The sequence below is a fragment of the Procambarus clarkii genome, chromosome 68 (assembly GCF_040958095.1).
Source record: "Procambarus clarkii isolate CNS0578487 chromosome 68, FALCON_Pclarkii_2.0, whole genome shotgun sequence".
Taxonomy (NCBI): domain Eukaryota; kingdom Metazoa; phylum Arthropoda; class Malacostraca; order Decapoda; family Cambaridae; genus Procambarus; species Procambarus clarkii.
Genome location: NC_091217.1, coordinates 6,996,701 through 7,023,639, shown reverse-complemented (window position 1 = coordinate 7,023,639; position 26,939 = coordinate 6,996,701). Strand labels below are relative to the sequence as shown.

General features: G+C 48.3%; 1 protein-coding gene across 1 annotated transcript in view; it reads right to left on the bottom strand.

Annotated features, from left to right (window-relative positions):
* Nucleotides 1-26,939, bottom strand: part of Ten-a (tenascin accessory) — a gene marked incomplete in the record, with an annotated part of 418,622 nt that overhangs the window by 159,354 nt on the left and 232,329 nt on the right. Inside the window, 1 exon segment of the mRNA XM_069310940.1 lies at nt 1,652-2,137. Within this exon segment, the coding sequence (XP_069167041.1) occupies nt 1,652-2,137 (486 nt within the window).

Genomic DNA, 26,939 nt, shown 5'->3' with positions numbered 1-26,939 from the left:
AGAAGACACATGGGTGGTATGTGACTGTCCTAAGTCGGTGGGGGGGTCGGCCCCCCCAGTGGACCCCCATTTTAAGAAGGATCATACCAGCTGTTCCCGGATCTCAGCGACTCCTACGAAGGCTGATATGGGGGTCTTGCTTTCCGGAGAGTAATTCAATTGTCCATAACACTCCAACAAGGCAATTATTATGTTGTTACCTATGTTGTTATGTTGAAGTAACAACTGAGAAGATATCATGGAGGTTACAATGTGTTTGTGCTGAGAGACGAGTTGACGGGGAGAGGGGAAGAGGAATGAAAGGAGCAAAGAAAGAGGGGGGGAGGGATGTTGAGGAAGAGGAGAGAGGGGGGAGGAGATTGGCAGAGATGGGAAGTTTAGGGATAGGAGGAGGTGGGAGACCGGGCCACCGCCGGGTATCCCATCTATCTGCTTGTCTGTCCAATGTTGGAGACCAGATGCTTGGGGCTAGTCTGATAAAATATTGCAGGGTGACCGGCTGGTGGAAGGGGACGAACATATGCAGTCAGGGTTGCCCCCCCCCCCCAATACCCCCTTAAAGATAAATCAGACCCAATTCCAACCTTCGTGAACACGGTGGAGATGAAATGTTCAACGTTGATTTCATACAGTTGCTTCATTGTAACTGTAATATTTTAAAAGATTTGATCAATTTAATTCTCACTAATATTCATGCAGCATATTATTTTCTAAATGTTAAGTGTTGAGAGCCCCAGAATGTGCAGACTGCCTAGAAGGGGTAGATGGGTAGATGAGTAGATGATGAAGATGGTTACAGTAATGAAGACACTAGTTAATATGGTTACAGGGGGAGATGAAGCCGTGCGTTGTGTGTTGAATATGACCTAAAGGGTAAGATTAATGAGTCTAACACGAATCTTTCCAATATCTCTTATAGTTTTCTTCACTGTTGGGGGAAGTTGAAAAATTAACTCTCCGAAGTTCATTTTCACACTTTTATTTTTTTGTTTGACGCCTAGGCATCAAAAAAGTCAAGACCAGCAAACAACAACCAGTTAACAGCATAATTACATTCTACCCACTTCAAACCCCGAGTCAACGCAGAGACAGGATCCAATGACCCTGCCTTAGAAACACAAGCTGCCACTAGAACATGAGCTGTTTATGTTGATATATGTAACACCCTATCAGGATCCCCTATGTTATGCCATCCATCTACTGGTTCTTTTACACTCCAGCTCCTGTGTCACTACGGGCTCACCATACCCCGTGCTACTTGTAACTTTTGGTTCCGAACAGCTGAATCTTAAAAAACAACAACATAAATTAACCTTGAGAATGTAAGGAGTGACCTTGCAAAACACATCCCTAGGCGTCAGACTAAAAAATAAAAGTGTGAAAATGAACTTTGGAGAGTTAATTTTTCAACTTCCCCCTCCGACAGTGAAGAAAAACATAAGAAATATTGAGAAGATTCATGTTTAGAGTCATTAATCTTACCCTTTCGGTCATATTCAACAACATATGTTTGCAAGAAAAACTGCTACCAAAATATACTAATTATATATATATATATATATATATATATATATATATATATATATATATATATATATATATATATATATATATATATATATATTTCTCAAAATCTATGATATTGACTCACCATTATCGAGGGCGGCCATTTTGGCTCTCAGACTTGAATTGATGTCGCTCTCAGCGTAGGTGGTGTCGGAATTGTTATCCGACGACGACAACGACGACCCCCCCGCGGGGATTCTCCGCCCCGGGGGGAACTTACGACCCCCCTTGAGCACCGGGGAGTCGTATTCATCGAGGTGGTTAGCGTAATGGAGCCCTCCCTGGGGTATCTCCTGGTAGTAGTGTCCGTGCCCTGCCCCCAACTGGTTCATCACGGCAGCCGGGTTCGACTCCCCTCCTCCGACGACCCCACCTCCTGCCACACCCGCGCCCGTCGAGGGCGTGGCGTACTGGCCCCGGTAGTGGGAGAGGTTGTTGTGGGCGTGGTTCGCGAGGGCGTGGTTCGTGTGGGCGTGGGCGGCGTCGTGGAGAGAGGGCGGGTCCGCTAGCTCGGGTTCCGAGGTGTGGCTGAGGGGCGTGGTGGCCCGCGAGCGGTTACTGCCCCGTTCACCTGTGGGACAAGGGAGCACGGGATGCGGTTAGCCTACACCAACTCTTACTGGCTGCTCTTACTTATATGCTACTTTCACTGCTGTTCTTATATGCTATTTTCACTGCTGTTCTTATATGCTACTTTCACTGCTATTCTTATATGCTACTTTGACTGCTGCTCTTACTTATATGGTACTTTGACTGCTGTGTTAATGCTACCCTTACTTATGCTACTCCCATTGCTGTTGTTACTTATACTTTTACAGTATCCTTACCGTTACTGCTGTTCGTACTAATGCTACTGTTAATACTGTACTACTTATGCCACATTGACAGCTGCAACTACTCCTGTGCTACTGTTACTGCTGCTAGCAGGGGAAAAGGAAGGTATTTGTTAGCGCATCTCAGCTGTTACTGCTGATGCTGAGAGAACAGCACATTGTCAGCATACGTCACTAGGAGCTGCATCTAATTAACGTACTACAGGAACGTAGGTGATGAACTTCTGCATTGTTGTTGTTTTTCTCAGTAAAGACATAATGAGGGGAATCGACTTGAGAATGGTCCAGGACGGACCGAAACGTCGTCGCGTCCCTTCACCTTCTAGTGTGTGGTCTGGTTAACATACTTTAGCCACGTTATTGTGACTCATCGCCTGCATAGACATTTATAACAATACACTGTAGGTCTTTTACTCTGGTCTCAGCTCGGTTTGGTGCATTGTCTTTGGTTTACACAAGTGGGCGCAGGAGCAGACGGCTTGACACCTGCAAGCAGGCCGAAGCTTTCCCTTCTCACAGCTCGTTCCCTGGAACACGGCCCCCACAGGCGATTTACTTCCAGGTCCCCAAGTGCTACTGGGTGAACAGTTATGGATGGGTTCGCAGTTAATCCTCCCGCGAGTGTATTTACTATTTGAGCCTGCAGAAACGGGCTGTTAGCTCTTGGACCCCACCTTTTTCTAGCCAATATATTTTTCCTCCAATTATATCTATTACATACATTCTCTCTGACACACACACACACACACACACACACACACACACAGAAAGCAGCCCGTAGCAGCTGTCTAACTCACAAGTACCTATTTACTACTAGGTAACAGGGGACATCAGGGTGAAAGAAACTCTGCCCATTTGCTTTCCGTCGTCGCCGGGGATCAATCCCCGGTCCCCAGGATTAGAGTCCTCAGTGCTCTCCACTGAGCCACCAGGCGCCCATGGCATTTGTGTTTGGTAGCTAAGCTGAGCTTTCTTTAAAAAAAAAAAAAGCTGTATTTTCAAGATTCTTCTAAACCTAAACAAATATGTGAGTCAACAGCTGACAGATGTTTAGGAGCCACACATATACCCACCCACATGCTGGTGCACATGTTTTCATCTTTTGTGTGGGGGTCATTTATAATTTTGAAATGTATTTTCTGGTCTGCATTTTATCTTGGGAATATGTATTGTGAGTCTTGTCCTCCCTCGAGTCGACCAAAGCTCTTGGGCCCCAGCTGTGGAAGTGGTGCGTCTCTCTAACATTGGGTCTTCTACATTTCGATCGTACTCCACACCCTGATGGCTCGCTCTTGTAGCGTCGCTCTCAGTATGGCTTCAGGGCTCCGAGGGGCTCATGGGTTGCCTGAACATATGGTGGACGACGTATAGTGTTGTTCTTCTGCTTAGTGCTTGGCTTTGTATAGTTTGTGGCTTTTATATATGGTTTGTTTCCTTCGCCGCACTCCAACCACTTGGGCTGGACGGTAGAGCAACGGTCTCACTTCATGCAGGTCGGCGGTCAATCCTTCCGACCGTCCCAAGTGGTTGGGCACCATTTCTTCCCACTGTCACATCCCAAATCCTTATCCTGACCCCCTTCCCAGTGCTATATAGTCGTAATGGCTTTGGCACCTTCCCGCTGATAATTCCCTTCCCTTCCTCCTGTCAGTTTACCGCCGTCAACTCCTCCCCTCCCTCAACTCTCCCCCCACTCTCAACCCCTCTCCCTCCGCCTCTCCCAGCCCGCATCTCCGCCCCCTCCACCGGTCCCAGCCTCCGCCCTCCCCCCTCACTAATGACGAGCACGCTCCCGTTGACACTAACACAGCTCTGCCATTCTTTAACAAGGGAGGAACCCGCTTACGGCCCTTCCCGCCCACTGTGACTCAAGAGGACCAGGAAGCAGGAAGCAGGCAACAGATCAACGCCTTATATCCCTCTTGCATCTCCGCCTCTCCCCCGCCCTCGCACACACACCAAGAACAATAATAACAAGAGACACGGAGAGGACAATAGATAGAGGAGTGTCGTCTGGGGGCGGAGGACGGATCACCCCAGAGGGAGATTCTACCCGGGTGCGCGAAGCAGCACCCACGGGCGCCAGGTGGGTCTGGGGGGGACACACACAGTGTCCAGATTGTACCTGCAGGTCGAGCTGCTGCTCCCAGGCCCCTACACCTTGTACATATCAGATCGTTCTGGTGCAATACCTGTCGTCTCCTCATTCGTCCAGACACTTGAAACTAGTTCACATGACCCCCAGTGACCTAAGACTCCTGGTGCCTCGGGTTCCTCTCGTCTCTCACCAGGTGTAAACAGGACTACTCCCCTACAATAATGTTACATTACAAGAGGTTCCTATATATTACACACACCAAAACAAACTCACGACAGATCCATAGTCGATACATTTTTCCCCTCCCTGAGATAACACGCATTTAGAGTCTTTAAATACAATTTTCCAGCATCATTGATTCAACTACTGAACAACTTACTCTAAAGACTGACAAAGTTCTGGATATTTAAATCAACTGAAATGTTTATAAAGTGTGCAGATAGTGTAACATTTGATCAATTGAATTTGAAAGTGTTGCAGTGGAATGATTTGCACATTTGATTCACTTACCCATCAACCCCCCCTACCCCCACCCCCCCATCTCCCAAGCCCAGGACCCCACTCCTACACCTCCCCCCTCTCCCGCATCTACACCCCCGGATCTACACACCTACACCGGACCCCCCTCCCCCTCACACGTAAACAACATCCATATTTGTCCTTCACTCTAAAAAATCGAATCTTACACCATGGGTTTTTTGTCACATTTAAGTGGCTTCTGTTAGGTAGTGTTGACCCCGTGAAACCGTCTGTCTCTCTCTCTCTCTCTCTCTGTCTCTCACTCTCTCTCACACACACACTGTCCCAGTTGATTGACAGTTGAGAGGCGGGACCAAAGAGCCAAAGCTCAACCTTCGCAAGCACAACTAGGTGAGTTCGCACTCCACGACTGGCAATCTTCACTTTCCTCTCATCTTTCTGCTGTAAACTTGACTGGAATACATTGACTCCGACAGCAGGGAAACCTCCTTTCCTTCACCGTGACCGAACCATCTCAAGACATTCTCCTCCCTCCTCCGTCTCACCAACACTCCACATCTTTTCCTTTCCCTTCTTTACTCTATGTTTTTTTGTCTTAGTGTCACATATACGGTTCTCAGATTGACCATTTCTGCTGCTCATTTTCGGGGATTTTTTGTAAACTCAGGCCAAGGTGCACCGGAGACCTGGGTAAGGTTACTACTCCTTCACACACCACTACTCCCGCTAGTAGTAACTATTGTCCCTGTACCATGGCAGGTTCATTCCTTCTGCGATGCTTCTATTCTAAACTCACACACACACACACACTCGCTCACTCTAACACACACACACTAGTTTACTCACACACACACACTAGTTCACTCACACACACACACACACACACACACACACACACACACTCCATATGTTTATTATGATCCCAGTTCTGGCACTTGTGCCCTCACAGCCCCCTCCCCCCCCCCACCACCCAAAACCCCGCCCACGCCCCCTCCCTCCCCCCACCCCGCCCCCAGGAGCGCCTAATACTAATATCAACGACAACAGCCATAAAACCCAATAACAACAAAAACAATCACATTAAACTACAATGGACGCATAACGCGTTTTCAGAATTACTTTTGTACGCTATTTCATGTCAACGAATGGAAAAAATGGCTGAAAACATTATTTGTAATTTCAAAGGGAAAGCAATTAGCGAGGAGCGCGGACACAATGCCTGGCCCGAAACAATTAGTCTGGCCTATACCTGCGGTCAGGTGGCCTGGGCCACTTCAGCGTAGGTGGCCCGGGCCGCCCCCCTTCCACTGGTGGTGGTGTCCGCGGTTGAAAGGTTCAGACCACTGGGTCTGAGCCTGGGTCTGAGACCGCCGGAGGAGTTGCAAGGAGGGAAGGATAAGGGGGAACATTTCTGAACATTTACATCCAACAATTTCCACCGACCACACGTCATCCACATTGCCCGGAAACCTGCTCCACAAACCTGCTGCAACACATCTTACATCTTCGTTCATCCCAGCCACATGAGGGAGGAATGTTTTTAGTCTGTCTCCTATCCCTCGGCCACACTCTCCTGTCGGAGTACACAATAATGCCTATCCCCCCTCCCCCACCCCACCTCCCTTCCCGCAAGGTAGAAAAGTGACTTAGACGAGAGTTAAAGTGGAAAATAAAGAAGAGGAAGATGATGAAGAGACTGTAAAGTCAGGAATAAGAAGCCGCAACACCGCGACATGCCGACTATACGAGTATAAAACGTGTCTCTGCCTCGTCTGGAACACCACCAGCCTGGACTACGGGACGGTCACAAACGATCAGAAATAAGTTTGTAACTAACGAATTTTGGGTCGGGAATGGAACACGTTCGGCACAGACTGCCACACGTCAACAGCGGAGACGAAAATATCTTAGTGCCTCGTATGTTTGGTAAATGGAACATAACTGACATTAACTGGATTCCAGCTCGACCGTGTAGCAGTGGGAATAAATGTTGGGAACATGCCGCAACATATGCTGCAATACAGGCATTAAATATACTGCAATACAGGCTGGAAATACGATTCACCATTTGCATTATTATTATCATTATTATTGATACATAACAATGAGAAAATATTTTGACCCATTGATATACTGTATATCACATTAGTGATATTTCTGTGTGTTTCTGAAGTTGGGATCACTCTGCCCTCCCGCTCGAGGGCTTGTGGGTCACACTTACACACTTGGACTGGCTTCAGTAGGGACCTCCAGACTTCCTGTGTGTTATCTGTAGAAATCCGGTTGTATGATGTTATCTCTTGGTGGTCTAGTGGTAGCGTACACGACTGGCAATCTTCGGGACGCAGGTTCGCGCCCACCTATTGTCCTAGTGGATCTTCTCGTTGATATATATCACGTTAATGTGATTTCTGTATCATTATTATTATTTATTATTATTACTACTAGGTCTTGGCTTTATTAGCTATATCATTTTCATACTTTTTCTCAGCTTCTCTTCTCACACTAACATACTCGTTCCTGCTTCTCTGGTATCTCTCTCTCTCTGCTTTCTGGTGTTCTGTTATTTCGGAAGTTCCTCCACGCCCTTTTGTTCAGTTCCTTTGCTTTCATACATGCCCTATTAAACCACGGAGTCTTCTTTTTGCGTCTCGGTTTTTTCCTGTCGGGCCGGGATAAACCTGTTTACTACCTCCTGACACTTTTGATGTGTGTGTGTGTGTGTGTACACCATCTTCCTCCCTCCCTCCCACACACACACACAGTGTCAACAGTGCCATCCCTGGCACTATCCTACCCTGGGTGTAGGTAGGATAAGGTTAAGAGGGGGGGGCTTAGGTCAGACAAGATCCGTCAGGGGACAGACACTAAGCTAGGTGCCTCTAGGATCCCCCCCCCCTCCCCATCCCTCCCCTCCCCTCCCTTCCCCCCTTCCTGAAACTCCACCGAAAAAAAATACTTTTTCCCTCCCCCTTGCCCCTTCCCTCCCCCCCCCCCTTCCTCGCTGAAGGTTTGAACTATTTTCGGACCAGCTCTGCTGTCAGTGTTGACTAGGGGCAGACCGCCAGCAGAAGTTGTCCTAGAAACAGTTAGACTGCCAGAGCAGAGGCAGACTACGGTCAAGCCAGGGAGGGAAGGAGTGACCCCCCCCCCTAGCAGTGGATGGCCATCCTCAGGTGATCAAAATGACTGTGATCTGGGTCGTGGGGTTTTCCTGCACAGAACTCAGGCTGGGAGAATCATGGGGAGTCGTGGAGATAATTTACAGTTATATATGACAAGCACCAGAGTCATTTGTTGGATAAACAAAGGGAGTGTCAATACCCCCATACAGGAGAAGGCTTCTTTCAAACGTGCCGATTTCTTAACAAGTTTATTCAATAAAACTTAACATTAATATAAGGGAATTTCTATACTTCACCTGTAACCATACAAATCTATTCAGAAGAGAGGGACCAGTTAGTCCAGCTGAACTCCTATAATACAAGAGTTGCATTATGTAATACAATTACATCCATTACAAATCCCTGTAATATTATGACTCCTGAAGGAACAGCTTCACTAAGCACTGTAATGCCCCCCCCCCCCCTATTACTCAGCACTGCTCCTAACACACAGTAATCACAGGGGACACATGGAGCTTGCCATCACATGCTTGGGTTGGCATACGGGCATTGACAATGCTTAATACGTAACGAAGTCAATGGGACTTACTACAAGTACGGAACAGGAGTCGTGGTGTATGTGAGTTACTCCACGGCCGTCACCACCACGGCCACTGTGTTGTAACTCACCTCACGGCAACCGCAGGTGTAGCTACACCCCCAAACAGCACGTGCTTTATCCAGCAATTGATAAATTGAGGTCAGGTGCACTTTGTGTGCTCTGGGGGCCCACACTATGACACACACACACGTTAGGTGTGAAAAACCAGCCCCTTCCCATTCCAGTTCTCTTTCCCTCTTCCCTTCTCACTTTTCTATCGCATATTATCTAGTCGCCTCTGTCTCAAGAACTCTCCCACCCTCACCGAGTCAAAAGCAAAAATTATATATATATATATTAACATATTTAGGTACTTGGTCATTTACACAACTACCCTAGACAATATGAAGGGACATCTATTGCGTATAAAAGAGCTAGGGTTTCCAAGTGTAAATTATTATATATCTCTCCCGCCCGCACTCGAGGGAATACAGATTTAAAAATTCTAAACAGTTTGGATATTTTATTGAGAGGATTCGGGTAGATTAAGATCTTTGCACGATCCGCAGGTCAACGATTTCGCCCACTTTAAATGGGGCTGTTATTATGCAACAATACTCCACCCTAGAGAGCACTAGTGTCTTAAACATTGTCACTGGTCTCTCTTGTTTGAAAGGTTCTTGTTATTCATCCTTTCATTTTCTTGCAGTTGTGATAGCTATTTTATTGTGTTCTTTAAAAGTAAGGTTTTCCGAAATTATGGTTACACAGTTTGCGTCGTAAGCTAGTTATGAGACACTAAAAAAAAAAAACCCATCTCGCCTGCTAGTTAGTCATATAGGAGCCATGTGATCATTTGACGAGCACTGGCATGCTCGGGATAATTATAATGATATCCTACAGAACACGGAAGTAGATAAAAATAATTACAGCTTAGTGTGGCGATCCAGAGAGGACATGCCAACTGTATCCATGGTTCCTGCCCGCCCATCTGAGGAGCTGGAGGAACTCGACAACCTGTGACATGTACCCTTGTAACCAATGGCATGTAACCAATGCTGTAACCCATTTTTCTGTAAGCACGTTTGTAAGTATATATATATACACACACACACACACACACACACACACACACACACACACACACACACACACACACACACACACACACACACACACACACTCGTCCTCTCGGGTAATCAATCTCCGTCAGTATGACCATCTCGGTGAGGGGGAACAGAAGAAAGACACAGACAAACCTACAGAAACTTAGCCCAGGCGATTAGAGGAGTAAACACAGTGGGAGACTAGCCAGGCGTGTGATCTACGCTGGGCAAACACAGCGCCCACCTCACAGACACACGGAGAGACTCAAATTGACACAGGGAAGACAGAAGACACAGAGAGAGAGAGAGAGAGAGAGACTACGAGATACACATTCAGAAAGACATGAGGCGGGATAAAGGGACGACAATAGGGACACAGCTGCGCCAGAGAAAACACAGTCTGTCCCCCATACTGTCGCCAGAGCCTAAAAAGGACTGTCTACGGCTTCAATAACACTACTCATGTCTCCCCCCCATACTGCATCCCATGTGCACCATGCTGCACCCCATGTCCCCCTATGTCCCCTCATGCTGTACCTCATGTTCCCCCAATGCTGCTCCCCATGTTCCCCATGCTTCACCCTTTGTGTGTGTGGCTACCTTATGCTTCACTGAAGGTCCCTCATACTTTACTCTACGTCAACCCATACTTAACCCCATGCCCACTCATACTTCACCTAATGTCCATCCAAATTTCATGAATGGAAGTCAGTGTGGCCACTGAGACCAATCAGATGAGCTGAGGCAGTCAGTAGGAGTCAGTGGCCATTGAGACCAATCAGAGGAGCAGAGCCAGTCAGAGGGAGTCAGTGGCCGTGGTGGAGATGGCCCTGACAACACATCCACGACACTTTACTACCTTATCTACAGCCGCCTCAACTTTACTGCATACTAACTCCAGGCAGTGGTGGCCGGCGCTGCAGCACCCGGGGCGGTGGAGGCAGTCTTTATGTCCAGAGCGCGGTCCTTAACACCTCCTCTATGGCTTTCTCAGTCTCCTTGCTTCCTCCTCCTCCTCCTCCTCCTCCTCTACTGTACCTGATGTTGCCGGGAAGAGTTGCCACTATACCTTGGCAAGGTATCAGGATTATAAGCTCCCTGGTTATAAGGAGGAGGATTATAAGGAGGCCTGGTCGACGACCGGGCCGCGGGGACGCTAAGCCCCGGAAGCACCTCAAGGTAATCTCAAGGTAACCTCCCCTGAGTTCCCTTGAGCGGAGGCGGACTGAGACAAGACTTGAGGGGGATTGGACCTCACACACTCATGCTCTTTCATGGAATAATTCAAGTGAGAATTAATAACCAGTTCCCATAACCAAATCAAATCGAAAACTCTATTAATGAATTGGGAAAGTTTACCTAAACAAATACAAGACAACACCAGCACGCAGACACTATCATCATCACACATGGGAGCCGGTCGGCCGAGCGGACAGCACGCGGGATTTGTGATCCTGTGGTCCTGGGTTCGATCCCAGGCGCCGGCGAGAAACAATGGGCAGAGTTTCTTTCACCCTATGCCCCTGTTACCTAGCAGTAAAATAGGTACCTGGGTGTTAGTCAGCTGTCACGGGCTGCTTCCTGGGGGTGGAGGCCTGGTCGAGGACCGGGCCGCGGGGACACTAAAAAAGCCCCGAAATCATCTCAAGATAACCTCAAGATAATCACCATCACAAACTTTATGGTGACAACTTACACACATCATTACAATACTGGCTGCACTAAACATGTGTACAACACTGTACATCACACTTACAATTTAGGCATAAAGTGACCTTTAGTTAACAATCTGGAAGGTGACATATTGTCAAAACAAAGTGAGGTTTAACATTAGAGCGGCAAGACAGATACTGACAAAATATATGACGGATGATGAGAAGACAGTTAGAAGTAATATTAACTAGGCGTATAATGAAGTACTAGGACTGGGTTCATCCTGAGCATTGTACATCAAGAGACTCTAGGACTCTCTCGGCTCCAGCACGAATGACTTTTAAGATAGTAACTAGTTTGATTCACATTTTGAAATACATTTTCTAAATGCATTAACGTACACACGCTCCCAGGTACACAAGTTAGACAGCTGCTACGAGCTGTTTCCTGGGGATGTGTAACAAAAAGGAGGCCTGGTCGAGGACCGGGCCGCGGGGACGCTAAGCCCCGTAATCATCTCAAAATAACCTCAAGATAACACAGTTCATATAATAGTTATGTCACTTCAACACCACTCAAAATACCTGCCAATAATACATCTTATTGTGACGACTGTTCTGTTGTAATTCCAAATATCCTATTATTGTACCTGAATTGTACCTGGTTGATGCGGTTCTGGGAGTTCTTCTACTCCCCAAGCCCGGCCTGAGACCAGGCTTGACTTGTGAGAGTTTGGTCCACTAGGCTGTTGCTTGTGGAGGCCTGCAGGCCCACATATCCACTACAGCCCGGTTGGTCCGCCACTTCTTGCAGGAAATCGTGTATTTTATTCTTGAAGAAGTCCATTTTCGTTCCTGGAACATTTCTTATACTTATTGGAAGCATACTGAACAGCCGTGGACCCTCATCAAGCCCATAGTGTGAAAGATATCTTACACTACGCTGGTTTAAGTGTTGGCAGTGTGCCCAAGAGCGCAGTATCCTCCCCGCCTGTCCCCAGGGACCTGTCTTCCCTTACTCACACACATGCACACACGCGACCCCCCCCCCCCCCATACACACACACATACACACAGCTTAACTCCAGAGGCTCATATAAATAGAATAACGTCAGCCGCATACTCTACTCTGGCAAAAGTGAGAACATCCTTCAGAAACTTGAATAAGGAGGTTTTTAGATCACTGTATACCGCCTATGTGAGGCCAGTCTTAGAGTATGCCGCCCCATCTTGGAGCCCCCCATCTAAAAATACACATAAGAAAGCTTGAAAAGGTGCAGAAGTTTGCAACGAGACTCGTCCCAGAGCTGCGAGGGATGAGGTACGAAGACAGATTTAAGGAATTAAACCTGACGGCGTTAGAAAAGATGAGGGTGAGGGTGGGACATGATACAGATGTATAAAATACTTAGAGGGATTGACAAGATGGAAAGAGAGGAAATGTTTACAATGAATAGCAATAGACCAAGTGGACACGGATGGAAGCATAAGACTTAGATGTGTCATAGAGATGTTATAAAGTTTTCCTTTAGCGTAAAGGTAGTGAGTAAATGGAATGACTTAAAGGAGCAGGTTGTAGGGGCTAACTCTATTCATAACTTTAAAAGCAGATATGGTAAGAGAAATAGGCCAGGATTCATTGCATTAGACAACCAACGGCTATAAAAGTGGAGTCCAAGAGCTAGAGTTTGATCCTGCAGGCACAAACAGGAGAGTATACGCACACACATCGGGAATTATGTGGATTTTCGCGGACTTTATTGATATCAACATGTAATTTTTTAATTCTGTAGAGAACATTTAAAATTTTCTACAGAAGTTAATTTTATTTTTATTTCTGTATGGTCTGCACAAGACGACACGAAGTTGTGACGTATTTTTGCGCATCTCTGATATATGAATGAGAAAAGCAGTGGTGCAACTTGTGTGACGAAAGAGAGAGAGAGAGAGAGAGAGAGAGAGAGAGAGAGAGAGAGAGAGAGAGAGAGAGAGAGAGAGAGAGAGAGAGAGAGAGAGAGAGAGAGAGAGAGAGAGAGATCAGGAGATGGTTGATGGACCATTATTAAGCTTCACAACCCAGGTTGTATGACGATATACAGGTACATAACATGTGTTGTTTATCACCGTGGAATACTTGGCCTGGTACCTGCAGCACGGAAGGTCGTCCACAAGATGATGTTCCTATTCTTGGGACAGAGTGGCCCGTTTGAGGTGTTCAGTCAGTTTCTTTCTTCGCCTATAGAAGGAACGCCGTTCTTGTTCCAGTTCGCATATTTTTCTCAGTTTCCTTAGTAAAATGTGACTTACACATATCTCTAGTGCCACTGTGTCTATGTTCTCGAAGTGAATGTTCAAGTGAACAGATTGCTTGGATTCCCTCTGGTATATATATTGTATTCCAAATGGGTTTATATCTGAGATGGCGCAAGATGAAGTCACCGAACAAGATGATGTTTGGGGCTGTGTTTGCGAGGTCTTCTACTCAGTATTCTGCTCTCATAAGATGATCTTTAAACTGCTGAGGACTTGCATGTGGTGCTTTATATACACTCGCCACATGTGTGGGGCGTTCATCTTATATCCTGGAGATGTGCTCGTTGGCAAGGGGCCTTTCATTCACTTATTAACCCCACTCAGGCGTCTATGGTGAGTTTGAGAGCGTTATTGTTCATTCTCCTACCCCCCTCTCCCCTTCCCTTCTTCATCTCCCTCCCTTTCCCTTCCCCCTCTCCCCCTTTCCGTCCCCTTCCCCTCTCCCTCCCCTTCCCTATACCTCTCCTAACATCGCATCATTGGGGCCGCGTTTAGTGCAGGAGGAGAATGGTGAGGACGAGTTGCTGCTTGACAAGTTAAGTGACGAGGGAGAGGGAAGCATGGGGGAGGAGGAAGGGAACATCAGGGTAGTAAAGGGGCTTAAGATGGGGAAATGAAGAAGCACGAGATGGAGAAGGAAGTATAGAGTGAGGAAAGGGAATAAGGGCTGAGTAGGGAGCATGGGGTGGGGAGGGAGCATGGGGTGAGGAGGGAGCATGGGGTGGGGAGGGAGCAAAGGGTGGGTAGGGAGCATGGGGTGGGGAGGGAGCATGGGGTGGGGAGGGAGCATGGGGTGGGGATTGAGCATGGGGTGGGGATTGAGCATGGGGGAGGGGAGGGAGCATGGGGTGGGGAGGGAGCAAGGGGTGGGGAGGGAGCAAGGTGTGGGGAGGGAGCATGGGGTGAGGAGGGAGCATGGGGTGGGGAGGGAGCATGGGGGGTGGGGAGGGAGCATGGGGGTGCTGCGTGATCAGCAGCACACGCCGGAAAAGGCCACAGCTGCATGGAGGGCTCTCCTGGCCTCAGACATGTCACGTGGGCCCCGCGGGGCCCCTAGTGTCACCTGTCGTGGCGGCCGGGGCCCTGGGAGGGGTTTGGGATGGAGGGAGAGAGCAACGGACGGAGGAGGAAAAGGGAGGGATCGAGGGTGGGATGGGAGGGAAGACGAGGGGAGGGAGGGGGGGGAAGAGGGAAGAGAGTGAAGAATTTGGGGTGGAAGGGAAGGGAAGGGAAGGGAAGGGAAGGGAAGGGAAGGGAAGGGAAGGGAAGGGAAGAGAAGGGAAGGGAAGGGAAGGGAAGGGAAGGGAAGGGAAGGGAAGGGAAAGGAAGAGGCGGTAGGGAGGACGACAGAAACGAACTCAGAAAATTTAAACAAGTGAGAGGCAAAACTCCTAACATGGCGCCCAGAGAGGCCTTCAAAATATACCATCTGGGAGAGGAACAAGGAAACAGGATTTCTAAACGAAGCCAATGAGAAGGAAAGGGGGGAGGGGAGGAGGGAGAGGAAAACGAAATGGGTGTTCCAGAAGGAGAGAAAGAAAAGGTCATAGTAAATATGTGGAGGTGGGAAAGTAATGTGGAAGAGAGGCCCACAATAAGGAAACCTATGAAGAAGGAAGAGGAGGAAATACGTGATAGGAAATCGGATCGAAGGATAGATAAATAAATTGAATAGATAAGATAAGAATTATAAATAAGAGGTGCACAAGATAGCCACTATATCACAACGATGTTATCAAGATGATGAATTCTTCCTCCGTGACGTGACAGCTGTCAACGTGACACATCAGCCATCAGAGACATGGGACCCGGGTAATATCCTGGCACAGTATACAACATTCTAGCCGCAAACACTACCCGCAGACACTAGCTGCTGTAGACACTAGCCGCCGCAGACCCTAGCGGCAGACCCTAGCCCCACAGCCAACCACACTAACGATGCCACACGCGATAGTAACGACCAACACAGGTAATCGGAGTTTCACGAGGTGTACACTGCATACGTGATAACAATTAAAGACCTGACGAGGCTGGAAAAAAAAGGTCCAATATCGAAAATTCGTAAATCCTGATGAAGAGTTGGACGAGCGTTTGTTCCCCAACGGTGTGCTGTAAATAGTGCTTAGACGCACACACACACAACACACACACACACACACACACACACACACACTGTTACAGTATCGACAGTTGCTGGAGTGTGGAGTGGCGATTTCGACGCCACTCCACACAAATTAACAGTATGAACCTACACTCCAACTCCCAAGTATTAGGTGATACGCAGACAACGCCATCTGTTGGCGGTGGTGTGGCGTCGGTGAACAGCTCCTGTTTCATACCTCAGTTAGAGGGTGAGTGGCGTAACGATATCAACACCATCTAGGTTGTGCAAGCAATTATAATTTCAATTTCCCGGTGGAAGGGTGTTATCCTAAGGTCACCCAGTATTCTGTCTGTCTAGCTAATGACGATTTATGTTCACAGAGGTGACATAAGGAGGCGATTGCGCTGAGGCGGGCAGTTCACCTTGGGCAGTCCAGAATTCTGGACTTGGTCCCGCGAGAGGACAAAGTGGCCGCCGTCGGTTGTAGCAGTGTTGGATTTATACAGTGTTATATGGGCCGACGTACCCGGGAATTGGCCAAGAACAGTTACGAGGCGACAGTAGTGTGCGTCTGTTGAGAAGTGCTGCTAGTGTGTTGCTAGAGACTACTTCTGCCAGGGTATTTGCTACCCCCTGTATGTGATTATTTGAGACCCCCTGTCAGCGTGTTGCTGAAGCCCTCTGCCAGTGTGTTTCTGGAGAGCGGAATGTGGGGTGTTGGAACACTATGACGATACAGTGTGTGGACGGACGGGTACCTGGACGTATATGTGAAGATAGTGGAGTCGCTGCTATTTCATGAACACTGCGGATCTATTGAGTGTCCTGAGTAAAAGCGACAGTGTAAGTATGTGTAGTAACACTTGGAGATCTAATATAATATATATATATATATATATATATATATTATATATATATATATATATATATATATATATATATATATATATATATATATATATGTATATATATATATATATATAATATATATTTTTTTATATTGGTGAACGTTTAATTGCGTATTGTTTATCCCCCATTTTATTCTTTGCACTACTACTTGCCATTGTCAGTTCTTGAAAACTTACCATCGACTTGGGGCAGGACCAAGAAATGTTATAAGACTCGTTAACAGCAAGAACCCCGTTACTGGCCCAAGCTGGCCGAGACACACACACACACAGACACAGACACACACACACACACACACACACACACACACACACACACACACACACCAGGACGCCATGCACCAATATAATGAATATCAGGAAGAATTTAATAGCCGCACGATACGTAATTCGTGGTGGTGGCCGCAGCAGCCGGGGGACTCTGGGCCTTGGGGACCGGCTCCACAAGGACGGTTTTCAGACGCGACTCTCGCATTAGGCAAGCGCGGAACACCAGCGCGCGCGCTCGCCCTCCATGATGCTTCACAGCGTCATTAAAAGGTATAGATACCAGACACCGGCTCGTGTGGGTGTAGCGGTAGTGTGGGTGTAGCGGTAGTGTGGGTGTAGCGGTAGGTGTGGGTGGGTGTAGCCGTAGTGTGGGTGGGTGTAGCCGTAGTGTGGGTGGGTGTAGCCGTAGTGTGGGTGGGTGTAGCCGTAGTGTGGGTGGGTGTAGCCGTAGTATGGGTGGGTGTAGCCGTAGTGTGGGTGGGTGTAGCTGTAGTATGGGTGGGTGTAGCCGTAGTGTGGGTGGGTGTAGCGGTAGTGTGGGTGTAGCGGTAGTGTGGGTGGGTGTAGGTGTATAGTGGCAGGCGTTGTATGCTACAGAAACAGGTTTAATAATAATATACACATTACCCTTTAATATATATACTTTTATTTTAATTCAGTATTGTATCCACATCGCTTTTAGAATGTCAATGAGACGAGAGTAAAAGCAACTTGTCCTCCTTCAAAGAACGTCGCTTTTCGATCGTATGCGTCATAATAAGGCCAAAAATTGTCGCACTAGAAAATGAAGGCGGCTGGCGAAAGTGACGTACTGTCCCGTTTTCTGTTTTGGGTCCTCTGGTAGGTTAGGAGAGGACACTTTAAATTGACCATTTTCTTGACGTTGGGAAAACCTTAGGAAGACGGACTATGTGAGGAGCCAGGCAGAGCACGCTAGGATCGTGCAGGGTACAGGTATGTTTATATATATATATATATATATATATATATATATATATATATATATATATATATATATATATATATATATATATTTGACGCCAGATATATACCGATGAACACTTCAGTATTATTGTTAAATTTTCTTTTGTCTTTGTTCAAGTATTTTAAGTGTGTGGATTTCAAGGGCAAGTTAAGTGTCTCGTGACTGTTTGCTTGTTTAGTAATTTGACTGAGTGGTGTTTCGTATGTGCTTAACAATCTACCTGTGAGGTATAAGTTCAAATTAACCGTAAACTTGTTTCAGACGGACACATGTGTGACTTTGTATTAGTAAGTGTTGAACTTAATTGTTCGTGTGTCTCCGCCACCCTGGCTGTTCTGTTGCTCCTACACACCATCTTAATGTTATGAATCACGGCAACACTGTGAAGGTTGTCTCCTTATTGTCTGTGCATGTTGGTGTATCTGTGGTGGTGTGGTGATGGTGTTAGTGGTGTGGTGATGGTGTTAGTGGTGTGGTGATGGTGTGGTGATGGTGTGGTGATGGTGGTGTGGTGTTGTGTTGGTGCTACGGTGTGAGTCCACAGAATGCACCAAGTCCGTCGGCTCACAAAAACGTTTGGCCAATTTTTCCTTTACCCTCATGCCTCTGTTCACCTAGCCGTAAATATGTACCTTGGGCGTTCCAGCTGCTGCTGTGTTGCAGACTAGGGGAAGGTCAGTGGTTGGCCTAATTGGTAGTAGATGATAAATTAGGTCAGCAGTTGTTAAATGAGACAACCGGTAGTTGGAAAGGCGGAGTCCAAGAGCTAAAAGCTCCATCTTGCAGGCCCAAATGGGTGAATACACTTTTTTCCCCCCTCGTTACTGTTAGGCACAGTTCCCATCCCCACCCGTGACCCCCCCTCCTCCCCACCCCCATCACCCTATCTATGTTGACCTGTAATGGCAAATCGAACCGATACTGGTCAGATCTCCCCCTCTTCCTCTCTCACTCCTCTCCCTCTCTCACCCGGCCTCTCACTCGTCACATTATTTCGCACATTATTTTGTTTAACTTATTACATCACAACTCTCCCTCAACTGAGAGAGAGAGAGAGGGGGGGGAGGGAGAGGGAGATAACGAGACAGATGAGGTGCATTGTTTGGGGTTACGGAGTTGCCAAAGAGACATTAATGAGGATCAATTCTCAAGGCAAGGAGGTGAGGAGGAGGCCATGTGATACACCTTCTTGGCAGGGGGGGGGGGGGAGGGGGGGAGGTCGTTAGTGCCGGGGGACGGGTGAGAGGGGGGGAGGGAGGGGTGAGAGGGAGGGAAGGGGAGGGGAACAACACAGTGAAGTGAAGCGGGAGCGGCAAGGTCCGCAAGCAATCAGGAGCAAGCGCTACGCCATTGTGAGTATAGCACGTTGAAGGGATATAAGAGAACATATAGGAGCTGGGCTATGTGAGGTGGGTTTAAGGGACGGTGCCCAACCACCTCGACCACTGGGAATCGAACGCCAACTCTGCAAGAAGTGAAGCCGTCGAGGTACCAACCAAGCTAAGTGGTCGGAGGAAGGAAGGCAAACGCAGACAGCTGGAAGTGGAACAATGAAAGGAAGACATGAGGAGAAGGGTGGCTAAAAATGGCGAAGGGAAGAGAAGGGAGCCGGTGGCTGAGCGGACACACACTGGATGCGTGATCCTGTGGTCCCGGGTTCGATCCCGGGCGCCGGCGAGAAAACAATGGACAGAGTTTCATTCACCCTGATGCCCCCTGTTACCTAGCAGTAAAATAAGTACCTGGGAGTTAGTCAGCTGTCATGGGCTGCTTCCTGGGGGGTGGAGGCCGGGTCGAGGACTTGGCCTCGGGGACACTAAGCCCCGAAATCATCTCAAGATGACCTCAAGAAACCTCAAGTAAGGAAGGAAATAACAAAGGTAAGAAAAGTTACCCAAGGGACAGGTAGAGGCAGGAAAGGGCAGGACACACACAATGATGAGCGGGAAATACAAACAGATTCACCATAGAAGAAGTGGGATGGTAGACAATGTAGAACTGACCAGACCACACACTAGAAGGTGAAGGGACGACGACGTTTTGGTCCGTCCTGGACCATTCTTAAGTCGATCGACCCGAGAATGGTCCAGGACGGACCCAAACGTCGTCGTCCCTTCACCTTCTAGTGTGTGGTCTGGTCAACTTACTTTAGCCACGTTATTGTGACTCATCGCCTGCAATGTAGAGCTGGTCAAGTATTCAGAGGCGGGCTTCCCCTTCCCCCCCTGGGCTGGACGGTAGAGCGACGGTCTCGCCTCATGCAGGTAGGCGTTCAATCCCCGACCGTCCATAAGTGGTTGGGCACCATTCCTCTTCCCCCGTCCCATCCCAAATCCTTATCCTGACCCTCCCAGAGCTATATAGTCGTAATGTAACTTGGCGCTTTCCCCCTTGATAATTCCCTTCCCCCCCCCCCTCACCCCCTGGAGGCGAACCCCCCCCTTTCCCCTTGACTGCGGGCTCTCCCTCACCCCGCAAAGTTACAATTACTAGGTTAACAGTGAAACAGAGAGCACCCCAGTTACAACCCCGCTCCAGTACCAGGTATAAGTCCACTACGGGCTCGCCATAGCCCGTGCTACTTGCAACTTTTTGTGTTCCAAGTTAGCTGCATGTAAAACAACAAACAACAACAACAACAGTGAAGCAGCCCCGGTGTGTCTCCCCCCCCCCCCTGAAGGCAACACAAGCAGTCATATCAAACAAGTACACAGAAGCAAAGTTTGCGAATAACGTGGTATGAGTTGTGGAGGAAAGTTCCTGATTGTTTTCTCTCTAACAGGCTCCTCCTCCTCCTGATCCTCCTCCTGATCCTCCTCCTCTTCCTCCTCCTCCTCCTTCTCTTTCTCCTCCTCCTGATCCTCCTCCTCTTCCTCTTCCTCCTCCTCCTCCTTCTCTTCCTCCTCCTGATCCTCTTCCTCCTGATCCTCCTCCTCCTTCCACACAACCAAAGTTCTGTCTCCATGACTTCCATTTATTATGCAATTTACACAAACATTTACAAGTACATCAACGCGAAGATCTGTGGCTTGTTTTTTTTTGTGAAGATTAAAGAACATTTACAAGCATGTGGCCAAAAACAGTGAGAGGGGGAGATGCAGAGCTGCAGCTCGACCCACACGAGAGCTGGGGCATAGAGGCTGTTGAAGAATCACAGACTCTGGAAAGCAGCGCTGGTCTTTGTGCTGATGTGTTGAAGCCCTCTGGCATAGTTATTGAAGCCCTCTGGCATAGTTGTTGAAGCCCTCTGGCATAGTTGTTGAAGCCCTCTGGCATAGTTGTTGAAGCCCTCTGGCATAGTTGTTGAAGCCCTCTGGCATAGTTGTTGAAGCCCTCTGGCATGGTTGTTGAAGCCCTCTGGCATGGTTGTTGAAGCCCTCTGGCATACTTGTTGAAGCCCTCTGGCATGGTTGTTGAAGCCCTCTGGCATGGTTGTTGAAGCCCTCTGGCATGGTTGTTGAAGCCCTCTGGCATGGTTGTTGAAGCCCTCTGGCATGGTTGTTGAAGCCCTCTGGCATGGTTGTTGAAGCCCTCTGGCATGGTTGTTGAAGCCCTCTGGCATGGTTGTTGAAGCCCTCTGGCATGGTTGTTGAAGCCCTCTGGCATAGTTGTTGAAGCCCTCTGGCATAGTTGTTGAAGCCTCTGGCATAGTTGTTGAAGCCCTCTGGCATAGTTGTTGAAGCCCTCTGGCATAGTTGTTGAAGCCCTCTGGCATAGTTGTTGAAGCCTTCTGGCATAGTTGTTGAAGCCCTCTGGCATAGTTGTTGAAGCCCTCTGGCATAGTTGTTGAAACCCTCTGGCATAGTTGTTGAAGCCCTCTGGCATAGTTGTTGAAGCCCTCTGGCATAGTTGTTGAAGCCCTCTGGCATAGTTGTTGAAGCCCTCTGGCATAGTTGTTGAAGCCCTCTGGCATAGTTGTTGAAGCCTTCTGGCATAGTTGTTGAAACCCTCTGGCATAGTTGTTGAAGCCCTCTGGCATGGTTGTTGAAGCCCTCTGGCATAGTTGTTGAGCCCTCTGGCATAGTTGTTGAAGCCTCTGGCACAGGTGTAGTGAGGGACCAGTGCCAGGTGCCTCACCTGGCCGTAATTAACACCCCCACACACACCTGGTCCCACCGCTGTGCCCAGGTAAGCGGCTCTCTTCACATAACTTGACCAAATTACATTATTACAGTTGTTCGTTTTTGACCTGTCATTGTCAAGGAGAATTTTATCTTAGGCCTAACCATTCATGTTCATGAGTTTTACATGTCAACTTAAAAGTGCCTTGCTGTAGGCCTAGGGATGCCCCCCCCCCTACTTGCCATTAACTTGTACATTGACATTATCATAATACCATTAGTGACTTTATAATAGTTCCATCATTCTTTTATACGATTCTCCCTCCCTACCTGCCTCCTTCCCACTCTCCCTTCCCTCTCCCTGCCTCAGACCAGGAAGGGGGGGGGGGGGAGGGAGGCAGGCAAAAAAAAACCTCACTATCCACTGGAAATTTGTAAACAGGAAAAAGGAGGAAGTGGAAATGGAGGGAGAAGAAAATTAAGAGAAACTATGGGGATTAGACATGGGGACATAAGAGGATGATTGAGTGATTAAATATATATCTGAGGTGGTAACAACGGGGTCGCTGCGGGGGAGACGCAGAAGGAGAAGATAAGAAGGAAAATAAGAAGGAAAATAAGAGAAATAGGAGGCGGAGTAGAAGACAAGGATAAGGATAGAGACAAAAGGAGGAGGATTGAGGAGTCTTGTGGTGTTGTTACAGTGGGACGACTACCACACAAGCCACCTGTTGGTCGTCACAGTAACACGACCCAACGTGACAGAGGCAGCCGTCAACACGACCCAGCGTGACAGAGGCAGCCGTCAACACGACCCAACGTGACAGAGGCAGCCGTCAACACGACCCAGCGTGACAGAGGCAGCCGTCAACACGACCCAACGTGACAGAGGCAGCCGTCAACACGACCCAACGTGACAGAGGCGACGGTCAACACGACCCAACGTGACAGAGGCGACAGTCAACACGACCCAACGTGACAGAGGCAGCCGTCAACACGACCCAACGTGACAGAAGCGACCGTCAACACGACCCAACGTGACAGAGGCAGCCGTCAACACGACCCAACGTGACAGAAGCGACCGTCAACACGACCCAACACGCTGGTCAGGCACATGGCGAGCCAACACCTTTAAGACAGGAGTCCGGATGAGATCGATGGTGTTCGGGAGACCTCGAGGGTTACACTCCAGTCACCCCCTGGACCTGGCTTTGACCTGGCTTTGACCTGGCTTGGACCTGGCACTGACCTGGCTCTGACCTGGCACTGACCTGGATCCCACACACTGGCAACACTGGAGCTGGCTTGACCCTGCATGTTTCGGGAGGGGGGGGGGGGAGAAGCAGCATGGCTCGAGTGTCCACTCCCAGTGCCCGGTGCTCTCCACAGTAGGAAATAACACCCCACTCAACCTCGGTTGACTCTGGGCTATTCATGCCCGTGCCACCTTTGGTGGTGGCTTAATCTTCAACAACCACAATAACAACCTAGGTTGAGCGGTTTGTGGGCCCCTAGAGTCGGTGGCTTTGGAGTCTCATTCACCTTTCTTCCACCTCGAAAGGTGGAAGAAAGGCTCCACCTTTCTTTCGAATCAGTGGAGCCTGATTCCCAAGGTTATCTGCTCCAACGTACCTGTACTCTCTCCCCTGTACCCTCATCCCTTTCCTTTCTCCCTCACCACTACTACACCGACATTACAGGCCGATATAATTAAAATCTTCGACTGGGCAACGGAAAATAACATGATGTTTAACAGTGATAAATTCCAGATACGATAGATAAATAAATAGATAGATAAATTCCAGAATTCCAGATTCCAGATAAATTCATGATAAGGTCAAACCGGAGACCTTAAAGTAAATACAAGGTATCCCACACACACACTCACCCGGATATAGCCATTGAAGGAGAGCAGCATGTAAAGGATCTGGGAATGATGTCTGACGACCTGACATTGAGTGAGCATAAGCAAGCAAATATAGCGTCAGCCACTGGACAATTATAGGAGGCATTATGAGCACCTTCAAATCCAGGGATTCTATCACAATGCTCATACTACTCGAATTACTTGTAATCTTCCGCCTTGAATACTGCTCGATACTCGCGTCCCACTTTCAGAGTAGGAGAGATGTCTGAAATAGAGGGGGAATACAAAGAACATACACGACACACATATAGACACGATAAAGCGACTCAATTATTGGGATCGTCTCAAAGCTCTTAAAATCTTCTCTCAACATGGAAGCCGAGAGAGAGATCACTTAATATATACATGGAAGATACTGGAGGACCATGTTCCAAATTTCCACATTAAAATAACAACGTACTGGAGCGAAAAATATGGAAGGAAATGCAGAATGGACCCGGTGAGGTGTAGAGGTGTGAGACACAGCCTGAACATCAGAGATCCGCTGCTACTCAATCTCCAACCTTTCCTCTCGTCTAAATTGTTGTTGGTTCCTAGTTACAGACAATAGTTATAACTACCTCCCTCTACCCTCACTACACTGCCCACCGCAACTACCACCTCACTTAACAACACAAACACAGGACAAATGAAAACAATCAAGTTTCGCAAGGCTTCATTACGGGCTCACCATAGCCCGTGCTACATGGACACTTCGTCCTGAGTAGCTAAATCTCTAACAACAACAACAACAGCAAGGCTCTAAGTTCCTACTCGTCACCTTGAAGTTTAATCCCAGTGTACTTTACCCTGAGCACCAGCTCTCTCCCCCCCCCCACCCTAGAGGTGCTCACTCCACCCCTCGGTGCTCACTCCTGGGCTCAGCTGCTGGCACAGTTTGCATTTCATTAAAGTTCTTTCAATTTTCTAAATAAGTCGAATTGGCAATCTCGTCGACTGCCCATCTGGTTGTTTCCTATTTTTGTGGGTTCCCTTTCTTGTTGGGGAAGGTAGGAGGAAGGTAGGGAAGGGTAGAGGTAGGAGGAAGGTAGGGAAGGGTAGAGGTAGGAGGAAGGTAGGGAAGGGTAGAGGTGGGAGGAAGGTAGGGAAGGGTAGAGGTGGGAGGAAGGTAGGGAAGGGTAGAGGTGGGAGGAAGGTAGGGAAGGGTAGAGGTGGGAGGAAGGTAGGGAAGGGTAGAGGTGGGAGGAAGGTAGGGAAGGGTAGAGGTGGGAGGAAGGTAGGGAAGGGTAGAGGTGGGAGGAAGGTAGGGAAGGGTAGAGGTGGGAGGAAGGTAGGGAAGGGTAGAGGTGGGAGGAAGGTAGGGAAGGGTAGAGGTGGGAGGAAGGTAGGGAAGGGTAGAGGTGGGAGGAAGGTAGGGAAGGGTAGAGGTGGGAGGAAGGTAGGGAAGGGTAGAGGTGGGAGGAAGGTAGGGAAGGGTAGAGGTGGGAGGAAGGTAGGGAAGGGTAGAGGTGGGAGGAAGGTAGGGAAGGGTAGAGGTGGGAGGAAGGTAGGGAAGGGTAGAGGTGGGAGGAAGGTAGGGAAGGGTAGAGGTGGGAGGAAGGTAGGGAAGGGGTAGAAATAAGGGAGGCAGTTGCAAACAGAGGCAGTCATGCTATGAGAAGACAGGTGGAGGAACACAGCTGTCTCAGAATGGTGAAGGTAAGAACAAGACATAAGCAATATATAGCACCAGTCATAATACTGATTATATCCAGTATCCATTCAGGACCTAACCAGCACTCCACTCAGCCACTCTGGAGCAGCAAGGACCCCACTCAGCCACTCTGGAGCAGCAAGGACCCCACTCAGCTACTCTGGAGCAGCAAGGACCCCACTCAGCCACTCTGGAGCAGCAAGGACCCCACTCAGCCACTCTGGAGCAGCAAGGACCCCACTCAGCCACTCTGGAGCAGCAAGGACCCCACTCAGCCACTCGGGACTAGCAAGAACCACACTCAGTCACTCAGGACAAGCAAAGAAGCCACTTAGCCTCTCAGGACCAGCAAGAACCCCACTCAGCCATTCAGGACAAGCAAAGAAGCCACTCAACCACTCAGGACCAACCACTCAACCTGTCTCACATCATCACACTGTAACCACCTGTGTGTGTACAGTGGCCTCAATAACCTAATGTAATATATTCGTCAATCACATTCAACACGAGAGAAACCTTTCTGTCATCACCCCCATGCAGGTCCCCACTCCCCACTCTCAGTGGTCTCCCCCACTCTCAGTGGTCTCCCCCACTCTCAGTGGTCTCCCCCACTCTCAGTGGTCTCCTGGACTCACTCCCTCAGACGCCTGGAAAAGATGATTATGAAAATAATCCACGAGAGCAACATGGCTGATGGATTCAACGTGGAACAGTGAGGGAGAAGGTGGTTCAGGTCCCTGGTCCAAAGTTCAGGTCTCTGATTCATTGTTCATAATGAGGTATCTAGAGCTTCAAGGATCCCTTTTGACCCCTGGTCAACGCCAGGGGTCATGACCCCATGATCCGTGCTAGCAGGTGCCAGTGTCCCATGGTCGAGGTGCCAGTGCCCATGGTACCAGGTGACGTCAAGGCGCCACACCGCTTTATAAGATGTGACAGGTAATTTCCTCACTCCAGAATTTCGACAACATGTGCTCTTTTCTGCCCAAGTTTCCCCCCAGATATTTTCCACTCTGGCCATGTTACTTTTACTTGTGACAATTTAACAAAAAACTTTCTTTTGACTGTTAAAAATACACCAACCTAACACTCTTTGATCTTATTGTCATTATTATTATTATTTTTTATTATTATTATAGTTCCCGTTCTTACTATTTTAAATTAGTGACAAAACCAATAAAAGACTAAAAAACAAGAAAAATATTATTTGTACACACAGACAATATACAAAAAATATATGTTTGTAATTAATGTTTTCCACACCCACTTTCCACACACACACACGCTGGGGCCTCGAA